Here is a 24,247-nt window from a genome sequence, read left to right on the forward strand (position 1 = left end):
TTGCAAATGAGGCATCACCAAAGGATTAACACTTTTCTTGGAAAGCAATGGCCATATTGGACCTCTGTCAGTTTATCATAACTTATAAATATATTGCCTAGTGTCGAGAGGGATGATATACGTTTTCCATACTGAATGACACTCACAAAATACAAAAATAACCCTAAGCTATTATTTAATAGTTCTGGGTAATCCGATTGAGAATGACTTACGCAAATATGCATGAAATATTTTATTATTGAGTTTACTTAATTCAGTTATGAGGAAATGTACAAATGAAACAAATGACACTCCTAATGATACAATAACAATGAGAAAAAAGATGACCCTAAGCTTTTATTGAATAAGTCTGGGTATTCCTTTGGAGAATGACTCACACAAATAAACATGATTTATTTGGTTTATTCATGTCAGTTATGAGTAAATGTACAAATGCACTGCCACAAACGTTTGGACACTCCCACGCAAAGACCGCATCGACTACAATCATACACCATCACACGCCCCTGCACAATATTAACTGCGCTGCCTAAGGGCATATTATTCTCCCTTACATTGTATATGTCTACCAAAACCAAATTCTAATCTGTCTTCCCTCTAAGGAGCTCTCCGACTGTAAGTGGTTTTGTTTATGTATACTTCAATACAATAATATATCATCACAAAATTAAAAGAAAGCTATCATGAACTCATTTGTACACTTCTGCCAGGCTATAGATGAAGTAATGAAGAGAACATTGTGGTGCCTCTGATAGTAACTGTGGGAACTTAAAGTGAAAGTGACTTAATATAAGGAGGCTTAAATCGCACTCACTTACAAGTGCCTTTTATTTAAAAGAGCTACCTAAATCAAATTAAAACAATAATGATTTTTTTGCAGATAAAATAAAAACTAGCCTTGTAACAAACAGCTGAGGATTTTTTGATTTAGAGGTCTGAACACTACGAAACATAGGAAGCTTTGCAGAACATACTGATGCACAAAACCTGCTGAAAGAGCCCTTAAGGCCTAATTTATAGAATTCTCTTTGTCCCCTAGACATCATCCTCGAGCACAGCATCTGAGTGCAAAAGATTGGAAAGGTCTTCCAGGCACCCCCTCCAGGATGAATAAGTTAACACTGCTTTCTGTGCAGACCTGAGGCAACCAGCGGAAATGACCCAAACACCCAACCTTGTGCGTATCCATCCTTAAAGTGAAAGTCTCCTGCATATTGTCCCAATCTCCATCACTCTAAAAGTACCTTTAGTTGGTCAAGCATGGCCTTTTTAAATTTAATTCACCACTTCCTGGGGAGGTTTCCAAACCATAATACCTTTACATATTAAATATGTCCTGCAGTTGAGCATGCAGCAAAATGTCCTTTAAAATGTATGCAGCACACTTGTCTGCAACTTCAAACCCCACAAGACATTATACAAAATATGTTATACAACACTAATTTCTTATGCTAAGTACATTTTTAGGAAATGTAATTGCTGCATACATTTTTTTTCATGCAGTGTTGTTTCCAATCCTGCAGGTGTGACATCAACATAGCACCTGTATAGAAAACGTGTTCAACTTCCAGTATAAAGACACACAGTCTTGCTAAACGGTGTTTTGACATTTTTGATTTTAAAGTTGATGTTCACAACAGATTGATCCACACATAGTTCAGTGGCATTATTTAAATATAGTTATTTTGTATTTCAATTTAAAAAAAGCACATTACAGAGGCACAATACTACTGTGTACCGGAGGTTTACTTTACTGAAGCAGCTCTAATTACTGACAGTGAATGCGGTCCAACGACTGACAAATAAAAACTGACTTATGGATACAATTTAAATGAGCATTTTGGACTGTAAAATACAGAAGGTGAAAAGACAAAGTTGAATATGTGTGTTGGTTTGATAATGTACGAGGCCAATGGATAATGCGGAATTTCAAATGATTAAAAACAGCAAAATGTTAGAGATGGAGAGAGAACGCCGAAGAGGAACATTCAGGCGCTTGGTCTCAAGGAAACTTGCGCCCAAACATCAACACACTCGTTTACATCATGCTTGTAGGAAAAATAGATGACTAAAGAATGCATAATCTAATTTCAAGTCATACATCAAAAAGGGAGGCAGACAACATGGACAAGGTCTAGCCACAAACTTGATCAGGCAGTATTCTGCTGGTGCCACAGACAGCCGGGCCATATTTCTCCTATCTTGACTCTGGGATCAATCGGTAGGATGGTAGCCTCTCAGACCACTTTATTTTGAGAAGTGCATGCGTGGCCTGCTGTACTTCAGTGCAAAAATAAAGAATCCCCTTTCATTTGCTATATTGTTGAAATATGAAATGAGGGCTCAGTCAAGTTTTGAGTTAAGCTCACACAGTTAAAAGAGGGCAGTCAGCTGAAACAACATAATTGTTGTTAAATGTAGTCACAGTTGTTTTTGACATTTTGAGGTTGAAGTTGTCTACTTTTATGGCTGTTAAATCATAATTACAGAACCCATACAATGCTTATTTATTAGATTGGATTATTTGTCAGGAAATATAATGATAAAACCCTAAACATTTTGAAACACAGATTCTCCAAGAGGACTAAATTCATCCAAATGTACTGCTTCTATTGCAAGACAATCTTAGAAGTGTGAACCCTTCTTGACAGTGCATGTTGAGCGCACAACCATGTTTTATGTGGCTGTGAAATATTTGTGCAGTGAGCAATCCGACATATATCTGAACCTATATTACTGGCAATATTTTCACAGATGGAAAAATAATCTGATTAGGTAAGATGCCGATCAAAACCAAAAGTAATAAACATATTATCAATATCAAGAATTATTCTGAAATAATCGTCATCCTAGTAGTTTTGTAAAAGTTTTCTTTGAATCGTGTAAAATAGTCTTTTGCAAGATTTAATTACAAACACAAGCTGTTTTAAGCCTGGTATTCATCAAAGGAAAGAGGATGACTGAAGATCAGAGTTTGTATTTATTTAATCAAATTAAATGCTGAAATAACGAGGCAAGTTGATTATGGTCAGTGCCTTCCGTCTCAGGAAGATTATAAATGATTTTCCAAACATTGTGAATATGTTCTGAATCTGGACTCTTGACAGATAAACAGAAGAAGAAATTAGATCTGCACTAAGTCCTCTCTAGCAGCGGGGAGATGCTGTGAAGTTTGTTTACTTGCACTCTGATGATTCCATTAATGTTAATTTAACAGAAGAATCACAGGGGGGAATGGGATATTTGGAAAACGCAAATCAGAGCGCATTCATCTGAACTATGTTCCTATGAATGAGTAATCAAGGGAAAGGTGAATATTACTAATAACGTCATGGTATGCATCTCCTATTCTACTTGTTTTATTGTGCTGAAGCGAGAACATCTAAGCAAATCAAACATGTTGTTAGAAAGCTGTCCCTGTAGCTTTTGTATATTGTGTTCAGTATTAGTTATGCAAGATGAGGTCAATCCTGCATGGCAGAATTTGTTATTTAATTTGGAAAAAGACAAGTGAGATGCGTCCAGTAGAGGCTGAACCCATTCTTTCTACTTGATACATCTAATTGTCACAGCTGTAAATATAGGCATTATACCATTTCATAATACATTTGGGAAGTCTGTGTGTTGAAACTGCAAGACAATGGAAATTATGGTAGTCCACAACAAACTGTAGCATAGAAAGCTTTAAAGCTGCAGTTGGTAACTCTTTCAAATATGATTTTTTATTAATATTTGCAGCTGTGAAAATATCCTAAAAGTAATGCATGGGCCAGATTTGAAATTCTTCCCACCAGTACCTCTAGTAACCTTTTAAGTTTCCACTGCGCCCGAATGAGAGCAACCAATCAGAGCAACCTACAGGCACGGCATGGCAGTCAAGATTCTATTTCTGTGGTGCGTATTTCTTGCTTCAAAGGTTTTCCGAAGCATATTATAGTGTACTTCTCAGATGCAAAATAACAAAGTTTGAGACAGTGGAGTCATTATCACCCATCCATTCATCCATCCATCCATCCATTCATCTTCTCCCGCTTTTCCGTCAGGGTCGCGGAGGTAACAGCTCCAGCAGAGAGCCCCAAACGTTCCTTTCCCTGGCCACATCAACCAGCTCTGACTGGGGGATTCCAAGGCGCTCCCAGGCCAGTGAAGAGCTATAATCCCTCCACCTGGTCCTAGGTCTACCCCTCGGTCTCTTCCCAGCTGGACGTGCCTGTAACACCTCCCTAGGGAGGCGCCCAGGTGGCATCCTCACTAGGTGCCCGAACCACCTCAACTGGCTCCTTTCAACGCGAAGGAGCAGCGGTTCTACTCCGAGCCGCTTGTATCCGCGATCTCGTTCTTTTGGTCATGACCCATCCTTCATGACCATAGGTGAGGGTAGGAACAAAAATGGCCCGGTAGACAAAGAGCTTTACCTTCTGGCTCAGCTATCTTTTCGTCACAATGGTGCGGTAAAGCGACTGCAGGAGCCATTACCAAGCATCGCAATACAAAGTACTATCGGCAATAAAGTAACAAAATCTTGATTCATAGTTGATTAATGGGTATGGTTTGATAGTTTGATCGCAGTTCACACGATTGCGTCAGAGGCTCCTTGGCTCTGATTGGTTGTTTTCTTTCAGGTGCACTGCAATCTTGCAAATGGAAGGAAAAGGGAAAGGAAAACTGGGAGAAACAGAGCGACCTGATTTTGGCATTACTTTGTGGATGCAGTGAAAGTTTCAGAACAATATTGTTCTAGCTGTAAAACTGTAGCTTTAAAGCAATGCTAAATAGCCTGCTTTCAGAAGTACATTTCAAGACTTTGCGAGCACTTTACTTTGCCAATAAAAAAAATACACTGTTAGAATATGTTATTACAACCAAATTCTCCTAGAAGCTTCACCTGTGATAATAACTTAATGTCATCCACTTCTATTCCAGTTCTGACATTTACATCCAATTATGTCTCAACCCAACGCAGGCAGTTGGATGTTGACTCTCAATGTGTAGGCATTACTTTTTTCTTACATTTCCCGGGCCTTTCATCATATTTAAAACCTTGTTATCCGCAATAAGGCATGAGCTTGCTGAAATTGTCATCATATAATTACCATAGAATGAGTCACTAGCTGCCTCTCATTTGTAGTCATGGTTATTCATGTAGGCTCAGGGTCAGCACAGGCTTACAGCTCTAATATATAGTATCCTAGTTTATACATTAAAGTAAGTATCTGGGTTGCATACTTCATACAGAATTTCATTGTTCTATGATGTTTTTTTTTTTTCTCCATATTGAGTGTTTGGTGATTAAATCTTTTTAACCCGCTAGTTTGAAAAGTCCTTAATGAGGGCAATGCCAGTTCATGGCCCTGTCAGTCCTTCCTACACTGTTCAGATTGGCCCTTATTGAACCCTAATTGTTGTGTTGACACTACAACCTTTTCTCTTTAGCCATCATCAAGCCAAAATGTCATCTGTTTTCTGCATTGACATTTAAGAACTCCTACAGCAAGATGTTATCTCTGCAGAGCCTGAAAATACAGGAGGAGTGTGCTTATCACGGTATATGTCTTGGTACAGAATATAATGAGGAAATAAAACCAATGCTTTACTGGTTTCTGGCAATTATACAGTGTGAACAATCTGTTGGAACAGATCCAGATGGATGATGGTTGCATTATTCTTGAAATACTCATTTTCTTTATGTCTCAGTTGCTCCCAGGCAGATGAAGTACTTGATGCTGGTCCCAAATCACCACATAGAAGCCATTCAATTACCAATCAACATGAGCCCAACCTACTGGCAAAGAAACTCTAAGAAGTTGCTTCACCCTCTGGGGACTTTGGGAACATGCTGATGTTTACAGTTGAAGGAAACTCATAGGAGCGTCATAACTTGGAACTGCTATCAGAAGTCTCGCAACACAAGGCAAGATGCAGTCAGATGTGGCCGACAGATTGAAGGCTGCAGAAAAACCACTGATTTTGAACGTTACATGCTGTTTTTTCCACACCCTCAGATAACTTTAGTCCTTGCCAACAAAATGCCAGAACTGACAAAATAGCCTGAAATGAATAAGCTAAAATAACACGGGAAAAAAAAATCTTTGTCCCGTCCTCCGTGTGAACTCTGGGCTGACTAAAGCAAGAGGAACTGAAGGACACCGTAAGCCCTGGAGCAGATGATATTAAATCAAGTGACACTGGGCGCAACCATGTCCACACAGTCATACAATGTCAAGTCGCAAACCCACTTTAGATCCATCTTCATCTACTGTAAAGTTGTGCAGACTTGTGGTATGAAATTATCTGATGTTATTGTTCATCCTCGATGTAGTTATGGCTTTTGTTCAATTTCATTAAGATTTCACAAAATGTTCATTCTGTAACCAAGACCCAATTTTCTCAGTTGTTGCAAATCTCCAGTTCCTCTTGCACTGCCACCATTTTGTTTTTCCACTTCATTCCCTTATTCTATTAAATCTTACCTCCCTGATTCTCTTTGGACACTGTGTGCAGAGTGATTACCCTAGCAGTGCAGGTACTTTTCTTGCTTTTTGTCTTCATCCCACTCATCTCCAAGCAATTGTCTTCCATTACATACAGCAGCATTGTGACCACTTTCCTGAGAAGCAGAAAAAACATCTGGAAGGAACTCTGTCTTTTTTCTTTTTAAAGTGTTTTAGCTTCCCCTTTACCAGATGGCATGTTCATTTAATGTCTCATATACAGTATAACGATCTTACAGCTATCCTCTCTGCAAATTCAATACCCCTTAACAGCACATGAGCCAGTGTCCAACCCAATTCTACAGCTGCTCACAACCCGCTACTGGTAATGATCTTGACCACTTGAACACTCTAGGGATATCTGCCTCTTACCTTACATCAAAACTACACGGACCACAGCAACAAACACTTAAATCCATTTATACTAAACTAATAATCAATAATCTGCATGATCTCATTTATACAATACAATACATTGGAATCATTAAAAACCCAAACCAAACCCAAGCCGCTTAAAATGAAGTAGCACCCCTACGCAAATTCCCACATGGTATCTCTCCAAATATACTCTCGGGGAATAGATCAAACACCCTAGAGAAGACACAACAGAGGTGAGTGAGGTGAACACAAACTCACATATGTTTTTTTGCAGCATCAAGAAACAGTTGGCACTTAATTCAGTACTTTATCTAAACTTTATGAAGAGTTAATAAAACTAGCCTAGCTAAGTATTTTTTGGTTTTGACCAAGTGACAACCTCCGGGTCTGAAAGTTCTAATGGCCAGCAGTGGGCAACCGCACTAGTTGTAAAAAGAAGGCTATTAGGAAATCAGCCTAAAAATGAATTGGTTTATCAACTTTTTGACATTTAACATTTTAGTATTTAGCATTTGTGTCACTTCTGGTTCCAAAAATGCGGTGGTCTAGCATCCAATCCATATATCGAGTGCCAATATCTACAACATTTAAGCCTTCAATTGAATGATAGGAAAATGTTTAATGAACCTTTGGGAATATGGGACATATGAATGAACCTTATATTACATATTTGGCCTTTTCAATCAAAGAAGATTAATGGTTCACAATAAACTCTAGCACCTACAAATGATGTGTGTTAGCCATTGAAGAACTGTGCACATAAACTGTTCTTATGCTTACTCAGCCATTATTGTACCGGAAAGGGACTTGACATGTTTGAAGGGAAACTTGTGAGTGAGCTCTGTGTAATAGACAGAGAGACAGAGCAGCTTACTGAAAGCAGAAGTTTTAGGGAACACTAAGGCCCTTGTGTTTGGTTCTAGACCCAAAATAAAAATAGCTGCCTTTTGTTTTTGAGGACTGATGTCTTTGTCTCCATGTAATTACTCAAAGAAGATTAATGAAAGAATGAAATCCCAAGTTGCCAAGACTTATCCTCCAAATGGAAACATGGTGTTATGAAGATTATGAGCCTCTTGCTTGTTTTTATTTTACTGCAATGTTACTGTAGTCCTTGCTAGAATGAAGGTCAGCTGAAAACAGGCACAACACACACACACACACACACACACACACACACACACACACACACACACACACACACACACACACACACACACACACACACACACACACACACACAAATGTAAAATACTGACATGAAAAGGACAATCCTCCATACAGCAACAACGAGTGAGATTGGTTCTTAAACTTGGCAAACTTCCACGTCTTTTAATGCCCTCCAGTAGCAACTAATATTAACACAATTTATGCTCATCGTGGTGCTGCATATCATTAATGGTTGGGTCTATAATTATTTTCTGAAAACGTTAGTTTAGCAGATCTGTGTCTTGTTAGTTAAACAAAAAGCTCTCTGCTACCCTCTTTCTGATCTCTTATAATGGGAACGGAATAAGCTTCTGATACTGACCTCAAACCTTCAGATGTTTAAGGGAAAGGTCAAAGCGTGGCTTTAGCACTGCTAAAACGTTAGAATATTCTGTATTTGTTCCCATAGTTTTCAAATATTGTTTGACTTTTTGCACCGTCAAGGGATTGATGAAATCATCCAGGAAGGAAACAAAGTTGATTGAATGTGAGATTATGTCATTGCTTGGCAGAATCTCAGGTCATTTACGATCTGAACTGCACACCCAGGGGCCTGACTGTTTCAAAAGGCTCGCATTAAGCTTTAGTGTGATGGTTCGATGACCAAAGAGCTTTTTTGTGTTTTATCGCATTTACTTGGTTCTATCAATATTTCAAATCGTGCTTATTAACATGGCCTTGTGTCTAGTGTCAGAAATGAGAAACACTTTGGCAAAGATAACCATTTATCAAACTTCCATGATAATGATTAATGTATTTTAAAGAACAGCTGTTTATTTAATTAAAATAGAGGGCTTTCTTGTTTATGCAATAGATGCTTTGTACCTACTGTTTAAACGGTCTTTGAGACAAGAGTTTGATAGTGTATTCCATGTACCAATGCAGATACAGTATACTCTCAATATGTATATGCATTGACTGAATGAGGATTTTAGTTAAGCCTCAAAGGAAAAGCCCAAAACTGTAATCTGCAAAGATGCAAAAGCCCTTCGCCTGTTTAACAGCATTGACAACTCTGTTCTGTAAGTACTGCCTTTCATAGACAATTGTATAACTAGGCTCATTATTGTTCAGGCTTGATTTATCAAATCTGGGAATTACTAAAGTGTGTGTATTTTGCACATCAATAACCAAATGAAACAAGAATGAATCATACAGAAATCTATTTGAAACTCCCATTTTGAAAATAACATTGGCAACTCAACCAGTCTTCATTAATTACTGAAGGGAGGCTGGTGCATAATCAGCAGCTCAAATGTGTTCTCTCCAAATGGCTCAAATTAAAAAGAAAAACAAATCTGAATTGTGGTCAGAAAAATACAAATTAAAGACACAACAGCATGATGCCATGACAAAACCACTTAAAAATAATTTTAAAAAAGTGACAAAACATCATTTTTCACTTCAGCATTTCAAATAATTACGTTGACAATTTGATACCCAACAACAAAAACACAAAAGATACGTGAAGCATATCAAGTCCCAATCTTCATTAAAGGAGATTTTATCCCATGTTGTCGTGTTGTGCTAATTGACGTGTTTTCTAAAATTTGCTCCTGAATTATTTATTCCATCATTGATTTAAAGTTATCTATAAATACTTTTATTATTTGTATTACAGTATCTAGGGACAGTGATCATTCTGAACCCCTACATAATGCGTCAAGATGTATGTTTGTTTTGTAAATGTTAACTGGCCTTAGCAAGCTGCCCACAGACTTGCAACGTATGGACAATAAAATCATTAAAAAAAGATATACACATAGTCTTTTCTTAATGCACAGTAATAAAATATTGATTATAATTCAATGACAATTCAATTGAAAACTCATTTTAAAAGCTTTAGGGAGAATGAAAGCGAGAAACTGTACTGTACAAAAATATACCCATATATTTGTTTTTTCCGTTTTTTAGATTCAGTTTAAGATTCAGATTCAGATGACTTTATTGTCCATCAAATGTAAACATAATGCAAATGTATTCTTGGCGCTGGCAAATAAAACAACATTCACCATGCACAGTACAATGTATATACAACAAGTGGCAGTTTTTATAAAAGTGCTGAGTGGTTTGTTTTTCCACTGACTTGGGTCGATTAAGATATCAGTTACTGTATATTAAAAGTAAATAATTTCCCAGATATAAAAAACTAAGTGATGATGTTGGTAGCAGAATGTCCTGAGGCTTGGAAAGGGGGCTTGGGTTTGAGTCAAGGTGTGTGTATGTGACATTAACTCCATACCGTATTTTTATGTAATTTTCTTATTTATTGCCTTTGTGGTCAGAAGCAGCCATCTCAATCCAAAGGCTACTTAGTGTGATAACAAATGCATGTTCTCAGCCTGACAGGTGATGTGTGAGGAGGAGATGAAAAGCGTATTTAATGGGAGAAAGGAGGACAGCAAAATGACTACAACATTGCTTCGATGATGCATTACTTCTCGGAATCTCCTAAGGTGCAGCTCTTTATTATCTGTCAGGGTCACAGCACCATTGAACTGCGGGAGAGCAGGCGATATTAACTAGCACTTCCTCTGCTGACACTTAATATTGGAGAAATGAAGCCAATTAGCCCACCCTACACGCCCACACATACTGTAGAGGCAGAGAGGGAGACTAGATCAATTCTACAGGTTTTACAAACTAGCACTTTAACATTTAAAACATACAATTCACAGCCATGCTCCGACCCACAGACAAACAGAGATCTCCACTTGTAGAAATGTATCAACTGGTTGTTTTTTCATGCTGTGTTTAACACCATTGTGTGCAGCTGGAAGGACATGGAGGCAGGGAAGAAAAAGATTACCTTTGGGTGTGAGAGCCCCAGGCACAGTTTCCGACAACCACTTCCAATCTAGGACATAAGTCTCACCCAGGCTCCGGGCTGGAAGAACCATCAGGTTTTCTTTTCACTCTGATTAACAAGGACTGAAAAAAGGTGCATATCCATTGCATGCACAACCTCTTGGCCTTTTCTCATTTCACTATCCAACATCTAGCAGACAGCAGATTCTCTGGACATTCATCTTCTTTTACAACAGTGCTTGTCTTCATGCGGCTTACTCTCAGGCAGGAAATCAGATTTTATTATGCTGGGCATCAGCCATGCTGGTAAAGATTTAATCAAAGGGTCTAATAATACGATTGCCACTAATCACAAACACATCGTGTGATCAATATGCGTTCCACACATGCAGAACCTCTCAGCAGTAAACGCTGAGCAGCGGAGCGTGTTGCATCTTGTATGAAATCAAGCAGAGAGAGCTATAAATTAAACATGACTATCACAGTAACTGAAACCACCTCTGTTCAAATGTAACCTGTGATGAATCATTTATCATAAGAATCCACTTTAAAGCCCTAATTTGATTCATTTGGTCTTTAATTGAGGGAAAACCACATCCCTACTATTGTGAGCTTATACTTTGTGAAGCTACCTACAAATTTAGGATACTTTTAATTATTTTACATAACATATCAGATTCAAGGTAGAGATATCGCAGGGTCAAACACACAATAACGAGAATAAAGTAAATGAGTTCCTGTTGGTAATTATGTGCTAACCATAAATTATGATTGACCAAAAGGTTGACTATATTTATTTTTGTGGTTTTTTTTTTTACTGCCGTGGTACGGGTACATTGCCCCCTCTGCTTCCTCCAATCTGTTTTTCTTTTTACTTAAAATGTATTAATGCCCTCTCTGCTTTTTAATGTCTGAAAAGAGCTTTTATATGACTTCTGAAAACAAGATTTATACAACAGAGTGTGAGCACATCTTAGTGAAATTCAATCGGATGAGCGCTTTGTTTAATGATTCATACCTCCAGACACTTGTTGTTGTCTTTGTCATAACCAGAGTGAGGTCACCAACTGACAGAAAGCTGCTACAACTCATTAATCATCCATCAAATCCCAGGCCAACAGGGTACAGCTTTCAACAATAGATTACAGATTATGTTTTTTTAATAAAACAGGTTTTAACAAAGACAAAGTGAAATATATTGTTGAAGGATATGACATTTTAATTTATAGTTTTACTTTTTAATATGACTGAGCATTTTTATAATTGTCATTCTTTGAACTAGCACTACTGAAAACAAACAAACAAACCAAATATGGATCCATTTTCCATCAAACACAGCATAAAAAAAGATTAGAAGCCCAAATTGTTCAATTTACACCTCAATTTTTACCAATTTTACCAAATTTATTCACATGATTACTTATTTATTTTGGAAATAACACTTCGGGGTTTCATAGAGATGCAAGTATACACACAGATAGAAAGAAAACTCTCCACTATGATCATCTAAATTCTTATATTTTTCGCTGATATTACGTCCTCCCTAGGTCTGTCTTTTCAAAATATATATATATATTGTATTTATTCACATTGTAAGGCACAACAGCTGTGTGAGCAGGATGTCTATCAGCATACATTGTGGCTCGTGGTGCCTGCTAATGGAGGAGTGAGGCAAGAATGTCCCACAGGTTGCCTATTTATACCCTCCCCCTTAAAAAGGAGTGCCCTTCACAGCTGCGGGTGTAACTTATAGTGAAGTGCTCTTGAGCAGGGATCAGTAAGGAGGGTATACACATGATGTCACTATAAGCGCAGGCGCCACAATCAGTTCCCCCTGAATGAAAAACACACTACAGTCAGCACCTGCCAATATATATTTATATGGAGGGAAAACAAAGTAAACACTGGCCGAACTAGGGCGAGTGATGTTAGAAAAAAATCAATCAGAAAGTTCTACTGCGTTCTTTGTTTTTGGTAGGGAAGTCAACCAAAACCACTATTGGTTGAACCAAACTAGCCATCAGCTGGAAAATGGTCCACAGAGAACCGAAACCCCAGAAAAAGAGGTCAAGGGATTGCCAAAGTCAGTAGGCTTCATCCATCCTGGGACCATTAATGTTTTCACAAAATGTGATTGCAATCCATTAGTCATTGTTGAGATAGTTCCCAAAACTTTTTCTCAACAAAAGTTGTGAACTTACATTTTGACCGCCCGACATCCCTAGAGTTAAGCATATGGTGTGGCTCAAAATATCATCACATACGATAAACAACCATAAGCATTGGAAAATGACCTAAACACTCGTCCGGCCAACTCTGTTTACTCTCTTTGTGCTTTATTTGTTTTTGGACAGCCCTGGGCTTCTTCTGCCATCCCCATTTTGAAAGGCACAATATGAATAATGGATTATGTCCTCAAGCAAAGCAAACTTACAGAAAGTGTGCATGAAGGCCTGAGAAAGTCTTCCACTATAGATTGTATGGTAGGAGCCCCAAGCTGCCGCGGACTTACTAGCACTGTACATCAAAAGTCTGCGAGTCTGTGAAAGAAAGATTGGGCCAGACAGGGAGGGAGAAGAGAGAGATGCATTTGGGGCAAACGCACATACACCGTGTAACATTGATTAATTACAACTCATCCATTACTATCATTGATTTTACTGCCCAGATTGATATTGACAAGTCCTTCAAACTAAAACATGTTTTTGGGAAAACATTGTTTACAGTGCAGAGCTTGCACACTGGCAGGCTAAATGGGGTTTAGTAAAGTTTGTATACTATTTATGCATGGCGGTGTTTCCCAAGTGGAAGTAAAACTCTACAAAACATTACAAACTGAATTTTCAGGAGTCAGAGAAAGGACAGTGTCTGTCACTTGTCACTGCTACACCAGACTGGACATGGATACAGCGACAGGACCTGCTGAGCAATTCGGGGGGATTTTTATGTTTTAATGCAATGAAGAGCATATGGAAGAGTTTTCAAGTCACTTGGCCAAATGATCTGATTGGTCAGTCCAAACAATAAAGTTATGTAGAGAAATGCCATGCTATGTTGGTTCTTTAATGTAATGCATAGTAACTTATGATATATTTGTATTGCTTGTTGGCATGCTGTTTGTTTATCCTTGAATAGTATTGCATAAAGTATTGCCTTAATTTACAGAGGTAACGATTGTGCAAAAGCTATGATTTGCAGCGATATAGGTTGGCTTGTAGCATCCACTTATCCGGTGTAATGTGAACAGTGTATTCTGCCTGTCACTTGAAATGTATTAAATCAATAGAAACTGTATTTTGAAATACAAACCTTTCAAAACACCATTTATTTTTAACAAAAGGTATTAGCTGCAGTCTCAACTGACATGCCATTAGCTCCAAATTCAGATTTTTAAAAATGTACATACTTATATAACCTGGACTTGGAAAGGCACAGCCCCAGAGAGTGCCTTTCAATATGCACATAGATTCATGTCCTTCTATAATTGTAACTCTACTATTAATCTTGCTACTACGTGCAAGTTTAACTTAAAAACTGCAATGTTTTCAATCATCCCAATTCATAGACAACATTCTTATTCCACAGGTGTTTAATGTCTCCATGATTTACTTTAAACAAGAACAAGAGTCAAATGTTGTATTGTCATAGGAAGAATTAAACATGTTTAATATCTAACAACCATTAAGCCACATAAAGCATTCACATCACACCTCAGCCATACTACATGGCAGTAAGAAATGGTAAATACAGGTTTTTGACAGTATTCATCTATCTTTGGAGTTTTAACCTCACAACAGTGCAGGAGGCCTGCAGCCAACTTGGCACGAAATACTCCAATAAATATTAAAAAGCATGAATTATAATGGCAGCTCTCAGAACTAAATTCAGTCCACGTCTGCACTGGCAATGGGTTTTCCTGTAATTATATGGTCTGACCAAAGAAAATGAGCCAACTTTCTTTGGGAAATACTCTTAAGAGATGGTGAGGCACTTCAGGTAAAATGTGCACAACCGTCTGGGATGAGTAAATGGATGTTTTGACCTTCTGTTAATGTAAATCTGAATGACTGACGTTTCTTTTTGCCTTCAGACATTATGTGTGATACAATATCCAGATGCTACGATTATCATAATTCCGTGGCTTTACAACAAGTAACTGGAGGCAGTAAACGTGGACTGCAGAACTTAATACTGCTGAGCAGAAAACATATTTTTCATGTCTTTCTTCTTATGACAAGTGATGAACGACTGCTGTAATGGATTTGAATAAAAAATGGAAGTGTGCATGTGGCTCTGTTTTACCAAGAACCTAGTGAATTTTAGTCACCCAACTTATTTCATCATTTACTCCTATTCCTTAATATACTGGTGCAGCAAAGGTCAGTTACCTATTACATGGTTAATATGCTACTGGGGCATGTAGCTCTTAGTGATTGTTAGTCATTAAAGTATGTTCCTTCATTACCTGGCAGATTTGAATACAACACAATATAAATAATTAAGTGCATGAGTCTTTTGTTGGACGAAGAAAGAAAGTGTTTCATGTAATAATTATCTCTACAGCTCAGCAAATTGTTTTGTGCTTTCCTCTGATGTTTTCTCAAATATGGTGAAAATAGAAGTGTAATGAGCGGTACAAAATAAACCATTGCATTTTAGAGACACATGCAGTTTCACTACTTCAGTGACCTAGCTTCTGCTGATATGTACATTTAATTGGGTGTAATTTAACTCTTTGAACGCACACTGTCTATATTTTAATTGAAAGTCTTTAGTGTTTGTCTCTTTATTATCATCTGTAGTTCTGGTTAACATTATCCATAGCTGCTTCCTGAAAAAGGTATATAATTGGCTTTATTTAATATCCTTAGGAGTCACAAAGATGACACAGGATGTTGATATGATATTGACTGATTGAACTGACATTTAGTTGTGAAATAGATTTCTATCTGGCGAAGCAGTGAATGAGCAGGGAAAAACAGTTGGTTGACTGCAGGTTTTATAGTTTTAGGACTCAACATTACCTCATCTCTCGTTCTTTATTACTTGCTATTGCATTCTTTCAAACCTTTTATCTTTCCTCTCAAAAACCTATCTCAGCTTGGACCAATATTTCGATCTCTCGGTCTGTACACACAAACAGAAAGATTGACAACAAAGTTGACTTTGACAAAACGGAGTATATGTATGCGGAGGGCATGATTTGTGATTTGAAATGTAATCATGCAACCGTAGCTGAAAACAGTTCCAGGACTCAAATAAGAAATCTCTATTTGACTTTACTTTGTATATGGTTTGTTGTTGTTTGATAAATAATATAAATATAAAGGTCCTTTAACGAGAACATCCTTCACCTCACTGTATAACCTTGCAATAAAACCTATACAATTTGCAAAACTAATGGCATTATTATAACAATACTGAGTATGTTATACAATGTTGACTTCAACAAAAAGAAAAGAAAACTCAGACTATCACTGAAAAACTAAAATAATAAAAAAGAAACATATTTTTCTTTAAGCATTTTATGCTTAAAGTAATGGACTTTATGAGTAATGGACAGCTAGCGAATGCATCCTTATTGTTAAGTACTCTAATTAATGAGCTGATATATGGGTGTCAATAGGTGAACACATCTAATTGTTGTTAACTGGCAGAGGAGGAAGAAGTACTCAGATCTTGGACTTGAGTGAAAGTAGAAGTACCAGAGTGTAGGAATACTGTGTTACAATAAAAGTGATGCAATCAAAATGTTACTCAAGTATTAGCATATAGTGGAGTAGAAGTGAAAGGTAACATAACACGGAAATACTAAAGTAAAGTACAAGTACCTCACAATTATACTTAAGTAAATGTAATTAGTTACTTTACACCCCTGTTAGTTGGCAATGTGTCGTTGTCTCACATTGAGTGACCCCACTGGCACCACAACCATCAAAACTAGAAGATGTGATGGTGGTGAGCAAACGGGCCAGATGTATACCATAACTGAGCAAGATAATACAATAGTTCTTATGTTTATCTGCTTCTGTAACTCCTGTTGTGCAGGGCTCCATGCTGGCATGAAGATGAAGCTATTAGTCCAAAACGTGGCTTCTCTCCAAGCCATGTCAAACCCACTCAACGCTGACATATTTCTCATGCAACGATGATGAGCAACGTGGACAAATTGTTTTAGGTCTTTTAGACTGGACCCTTGACTCCCCCAAATTACGTAGGAGGCGCGTCATGAATTCAGTGTTCAAGTGTGCTAAGAAGGCGCTGAACTCCCCTCCCCTCCTTCTCCCTTAATCTTCCGGGCCAAATACTCATTCACTCTCAGTGCGTGTGCGTCTGCTCGGGACAAAACCGCACGCAGCTGCTTTCATTACCACCAGTACTGGAGACTCCACGAGCAGGAAGGGGAGCTCGCACTGCTTGCTGCAGGGATCTTAGCTTAGATGGACTGATAATGAACACATAGGTGGTAGTTACAAGTGCCGTTTTGTGGAGAAAAAACTTGTTAATCCTTACAGCCAGCGGGTTTTTAATGTGTTTCATGTGTTTGCGCTCAACAGTGAGGTAGACCTTAATCGAGCACATTTTTACAGGAGTATTGGCGTGAGATTTAACCGGTGGATGCAGCTGTCGGGGTCGGTGTCTGAGCCCTGCAGGAGCAGCCTGTCATAGGGCAGCATGGTCTCTCTGGTTCTTCACAAGTGGATGGGGAATATTTCACCGGAGATGCTGCTGTTGGTGCCGATTTTGTGGTTTTTACCTCTGACTGGAGCGGCTCCTTCTCAGACTAACGAGCAGCTGGACACCGGGGTGGTAAGTTTAATACGTTTTCTATGAAGTTTTGCTAGTTATTACGACTTTTGGACATGGTGGGACTGGAAGTTCTTTGCTTAATATCATCACTAGAAACATGCTGTTTAATGTTGTGTTTTTCTACAAAATCCCACTCTCAAATACCTTACTTTTATAGGTAGAACGCTCTCCATACTTGATCTGAATGTTAACACCTCGCAGCAGTCCTCAGCACGGGGGCACGCTTGGCAATGCAAGCTGAATCTGATGGATAATAAAATAGGAGTCTGTTGTCCAAAGCAGATCCATGTAATGGCCTGCAATAAATACATGTAAATGTAGTCTATTTATCTTGGTGGAATATTGACCTGCTCCACTGCATGCTGACATAATATATGTCCTGCACTGATGAATGGCAAACGGGGCTTACTTCCAACACACTGAGTGACACACCAAGCCACAAGACGTTATTGGATATTTCCTCTCCCCAGTGATACTTCCTAAAGATTGATCCAATATGTCACCTTAGGCCAAGTTTAAACAATAATTGGGTTTAAAATATTAATTTAAATTAGATGTTAGATGTCCACTTTATTGACCGTTAACATCTTAAGGCTATGAGCTGCATATCCAAAAGTGTAATTTAATGATAGCTGTGAAACTAAGGTGCAAACCAATACATCTTTTTTATGAATACTCTTCTAATTTGCTCTGAAAGGATGCTTTATGATAATAAATTAGACCCCCTCTAAACCTTCCAATGAGCTGAGTAAATTAAAGCTATTATATCATGTTTCGATCAATAGGTTGGATCCAAAATAAACTTCAGCTTTGTGGTTAGAGTGTATTGAGCTGCAGATTGCAAATTAGTAAATCTTTGACAGCAGCATAATTAATGCTTTGTTTTAATGGCTCAAATATCATATTCTCATTTGCATCATTTTATGTATCTGCTGATGTTGCCAGCTTCTGTGTTGTGTCAGTGTCAGGTGCATTGTATCTTTGGTCTTTTTTTTGGAACAGAAGCTTGAGGATGAACCCATTAAGATGTGAAGCATATCTATTGCTTTGCCACATCCACCTTTGCATGTGTGCTACAAGAAGTCAACTTAATTTTCTTGGTCTTGGATACTCTTGCAGACATGAATCTTCCCTTATCTCCACAACACGGTTGAGGATAATCACACAGGGTCTTATCGTTACATATTTTCCTTGTAGTTGCTTTAATCTTGTTCTTCCACTTCCGCGTTTCAACACATTTGGGGGTTGGATGCAAATTGTGTTGGGTCAGGAAATCCTTAAAGCTGCCTTGATGCTATATCCATGCTATATTTGAGAGTGTGAGCACTGGGCAAACACTTGACTTCTAACACATCCAGCAAGAAACAGAGCAATAGGATCATCACTGGAGTCCTTTTTATCACCACACATCCAGTGTGAGTGCAAAATTCACTGAAGTGTTGTTCCCCTTTTGGTTCATCAGCAACTATTGAGAGATCGATCTGTGTTTATTGCTCTTGAAGTATTCACTCTGTTGATCAGCTTTGTGTTTGATTATGCCTGGTCTCAAATCTTGCCGCATGACTGATTTGTATGAGCTGTGTGCTTAGAGTTGTTTTTAAGAACCTTCAAACCAAAACAAATGTTGAGTAGGGTACCGAATCTATATAATATTGGCAGCACAAACAAATCTCCCACATAATTCCTCGAAAACATTCACCGTCAGTAGTTGACATCTACGTTTATATCTAGATTGACCACCTATGTACTATAGATTCTAAGAACCGTTAATGTCTGAGCTAAGTGGAATTTAGTGGTAGGGTTGCGACAAATGCTCATTGCCATTTTTTATTAATCTCTGACCTATTTTCATGTTTGATTGGCTGTACAATTAATAAACTCTAAGAAAAGAAAAAAATATGGCCGCTCACAGTGTCCCAAAACCCTAGCTAGGTTTTATTTCCTTTGACTAAGCCTAAAGTAATAGTGTATCATGTTTGAGTCTGTTTTCATCAACAGCCACAATGACAGTGAATGGCATTGTACACCTGAGTGTAATAACTGGTCTTGTTAACAAAGGCAGACACAGGGTTCTTTCAGGTTGTTGGTTTCATGTGGAAGGATATTAGGATTACCTAGGGAGCTGGACAGACAGACGTACAAAGACACAGTCCTCCCCTGCGACCGCCGGATTGACATTCAAATAAGACTTCCCCTGCATTGATGCGATTGCTCTCAGCTGTTGGGAGCGGTTGGATAATTGGTTGTTGAGGTTTTAAGTGGGTTCTCCTATCTCAGCCCAGTTGTGTTCATAAGTGGTATACATCTGGGACCCGGTCCACAAAAACAACCGTCAACCCACAGAACCATGTCCTGATCTCCAGCTCTGCTGCTCCCCAGCCCTATTTCACTTCAGAGCCACTGTGCTGCATCACTTGGCTTTTAGTCGAGCTTGAGTGCCAAAAGAATCCCTCTCTACTTGTAAATACTATACACTGCGACCATAATTAGCTGAACCACAAACATAAGCACGGCTCTGAGGCATCCAGCTTCTAGTTTTGCTGTTATCTAACCCGATATATAACTGCATACAACTCATTTGCAATTTCAGCATTTTGGGAAACTGCTACATAACAGCCATAATGATATATGCACTATGTTTTGCTCATCATATCCATTTACTCCTGATGGCTGTTTTTTTTGCACTAAAATAGCAGGACAGAGCTCCGTATGGCCATATTCGGAAGCAGTGCTTTACAGTACTTGCTTAAGCAGCTGTCATAAGAGTGACCAGATCAGCTGCTGATAAAAGTACCTCTTAATACTATTCATCCTGTAGAAACTGACCATGAAGAATGTCTGTCTGGCCAAGATTTTTTTGTTTTTAGTAAGGAACAATACCGTAGGGTTATAAATGACAAGTTTCCTCACAACACCATATCATAACGGACATTTTGAGTCTTTTACGATCAATATGGGATGATGTCCGACAATCAATTACAATATGATTTGACAATTTATTACTGGACTTTTCCAGACATTCAAATGAACACTTCTTTTAAATAAACAGACCTGTTGTTGGTGGTAAGCTTGTCACTAAAATGAGAACAGTTGCTTGGTGGATTGAAAGATCAACCCAGTAACTTCTATGCAAGCACCTTTCACTTTAATCAGCAGCAGTCCAGACATAGGAACTCTATTTTAGTCTGTGAAGAGTTGTAGCCTTTATTCATTGACAAATAAACTGTAGACACACCTTGCTGCTTAACACAGCTGTAATGGCAATGCTGCTTCCATCTACAATCACTCTCACCATTGACCAAACACTCGACAACCGCTCGCTTTCAGGCGATTTGTATCAATGTTTTCTCTTGGAATCGATTTTATTGGCTCATTGATCATTGAATCAATATGTCACCGCATTGCTGGATAAGTATACACCGAATGAATTATAGGGAATACACAAAAAACGTGTTGTATGCCCGATGGGACAACCACACCCTGCCAGTCTGCTTCTGATTCTCATTCTGCTTTATGATTTCTTCAATGGGAATACCATCTGGTCTTGTGTCCAGGGAATAGAAGAGAGGGAGACAGAGAGACAGAGAAAAAAAGCTTGGTAGACGCCACCCGCCTACTCCCACCACAAGTCCCTTTTGCTTTCCCTACCCGCTAGACCTCATAACTCGGAGTTCTCATGCAACTAGCCTGCCCGGCACCAGTACCACCAACCCTCATTAGCTCCCCCTTTGCCTTTCATGAGTGTGTATTTCACCAGTATCATATTCTGTCCCCTCAGTCTTTCAGTCTCCTTCATCCAATGCAGATAGGAGGCTTTTTTCCTATTAGAACATCATGGGTTCTTCTGATTACACCCAGAGGTGGAGGGGGGCTCAAAAAGAAAATGGGACGCAGTGACAGCCAAGGGAGAGTTCAATGGAGGAAATTCCTTGCTGAAATAAGAAATGAAAGAGCCAGTTTCTCAAAATGAAACACATAAAGTAGTAAAAAAGAAGAGGATATATCATCTAAAGAGTGGCCTGCATGGAGTTGGGGCTCACTTTTTCTTGAATATGTAATGATTAAGGGAGGGAGTGCACTTTGTTATGTTACATAAGATATTTTGAGGTAGCTGTTGTCAATAGCTGTAACATGTGAGGATGAGTACGAGCAAATCATCTCATAAGTAAAAGGAAACACTCTTAACTAGCACAACATGGTAGTGCCCTTGTATTTTTATGCCAAATCATTGGGACACTTTTATCACCGCTGTCCGACTTCCATCAAGCTGTGTGACCTTTCTTCCTGTAGCGCCATATCATGAGGCTTATGTCCAGGGCAAAGACCTTTTTTATCCCATGGATCGTCAAGTTGGAAAAGACTGCACAGTAGTATGAAATATGTCATGCTGCAACGATTGATAGAGAACACAGGAGACAGTTCAGCGTGTAATATGTAGCACATTCACAGCTTCTCAGGAAGAGGGAGTAACTGTGGAAGCAAACCAGTCCTTCAATCCACTTCAGTCCAATCTGCCATCGCAGCTTTGCTAAGTGTTACAGTTCTCCAGGGAGTTGCAAGTTTCTGAGTAGATGTCAAGAGTTTATAATGTCCTCCACGGCCATTTCTAGAAAGATCTTAAGGGCACTACCACTGCCACTGCAGCATGGCGGTGAGGGACTGATCCGTGGCGGCTGCAACACTTTTGCTTCATCATTTTAGTCTCCACCGATTCCTTTTGGGGACATTTGTTCAAGCATTGCATTTGTATTTTATGTGATTATACAAAGAAACAAGGTATTAATCTCTCTGTTATTCTATTTTGTTTAAAAGCACAATGATTTAACCGATCTTTTGAGCAATACTGCCATGACTCAAAGTTGAATCATACCAGAGTTTGTTTCTAGAGAAAAACTGTCAATATATCTCAAATGTCTATTTGTAGACAGCCATATTTTTACAGTAGTGATAGACTTTTTATGTGGGCAACTGAGTGCTCTTTGCCACAACAGAGCTGCACGCGATAGTCTTTTTCCAATGGTTTGAACTGACTTCATTACTTGAGCAGACCCACTCCCGGGCTCCCCATATAGAAAACCTCAAATCAACTCCATGTGGCCAGTTCTATTTTAACCCGATGCGCCCCGCCTCTCCTTCTTGTCTTCGACCAGATCAAGGTTTTGTTTGCCATTGCTATTCAAAGTGCCGAACAGATCTTGTAATTACAGCGGTTTCTGGTGTTGCGCTGGCTCCCCTGCTAAAGCCCAAAATAATCCATAACCCTGCCAAGTGAACTGCCAATAGGCTTCTTTAATAGTACATCAAGGAAACCTGAAATCAACAACAAAGCTACTCTGAAATTGCTTGCAGAAATTGGCAGAATAATAATAAGGGTGGTTTTGATTGCGTGTGTGCATATCACTTTCTTCTGTGTCCCCTTTTCAAATGTATGTATGTATGCCCGCTTGCGTGTGTGCCGCTGCCACATTGGTGATCTCATAGTTACTCTCATTTGTCATTTCTTAACAAGTCATGACTGAGCAGACGGGGGGGTTATCGCTTATCTTTGGAGTAATTTTCAAGACTGTCATAATCTCATTTCTCAGAAAGTCCAAGTGAAATGAAGTGAATTAGACAGGAGGGGGAGCGAGAGATTGAGTGGGTGGCAGAGATAAGATACATCTCCATCCAACTATAACTGGCAATTAAGCCCACTGTGTTTTAGTCCAGTGTTGATACTTAACTTCCTATCATGAGCCACTAACAGTCTGCTGAATACAAAGTTCTTTGTGGAAATTGCAGACTAGGGTTATATTTTCTGAGTAGGGCCATACTCTCTTTTGTTTTTTAAAAATACAGAGTTGAACACATATGGAGACAAACACACATGTATGTGTGTGCATTTCTGCATGTGCATACTTACTGTTGACGTGCCAGTTGCCGGTATTCCTCAGTCAACACTAGCGAGACATTTTCTTCTTTGTAAGGGGCGTTATAGTAACACATGGCAGCTATTTCGTGGCATTCGTGTGGGCCTTATGAACTGAACCTAAGGACAATCCATAAATACACCCTCATGAATTCCCTCCTAAAACTTTGAACTTGAATGCCGTTACAAAGACGCATAACATTGTAAAAAGTGTTGTTCTGGATTATTATATTTATCGTTAGAGTCTGTATACTCATTACTGGATTAATACAGTACATTTTTCTTATGTTGTTCACTCTTGCCAGGTTTCCGTCAATTGGTCTTTGATTGATGTTTTTCCTATATCCGTTCTGGCCACAGAGATTAAAAACATCTACATGTGATATTGATTAACTGAGCTTTTGACAGAAAAACAATTGACCTTTCCGCTGTGATGTAGTTTGCGATTACCCAGAGGTGATGCAACGAAAAAGAGTTAGTGGCATTCAAAACTCAACTTGCTCCGAATGCTAAAAAATAAGCCTCTTCAAACCCTGCTTCAAAGTTGACTGTAGCAATAAAACTCCTAAAATAATTCAGATTCTGTTCACATGAAAAATGGTTTCCAATTTTGGAACTGTGCGCTCAGATGGATAGCTTTGAG

The 24,247-nt window shown here is 38.7% G+C and overlaps 1 protein-coding gene across 1 annotated transcript in view; it reads left to right on the forward strand.

The window, feature by feature from the left end:
• The first annotated feature begins 17,199 nt into the window (after window positions 1-17,199).
• LOC134868074 (matrix metalloproteinase-17-like) overlaps window positions 17,200-24,247 on the forward strand; it is a 55,602-nt gene continuing 48,554 nt past the window's right edge. Inside the window, exon 1 of the mRNA XM_063888952.1 lies at window positions 17,200-17,696. Coding sequence (XP_063745022.1) covers window positions 17,562-17,696 — 135 coding nt within the window. The 5' untranslated portion in view covers window positions 17,200-17,561. The remainder of the gene's footprint in view (window positions 17,697-24,247) is intronic.

Source organism: Eleginops maclovinus, chromosome 8, assembly GCF_036324505.1.
Source record: "Eleginops maclovinus isolate JMC-PN-2008 ecotype Puerto Natales chromosome 8, JC_Emac_rtc_rv5, whole genome shotgun sequence".
Taxonomy (NCBI): domain Eukaryota; kingdom Metazoa; phylum Chordata; class Actinopteri; order Perciformes; family Eleginopidae; genus Eleginops; species Eleginops maclovinus.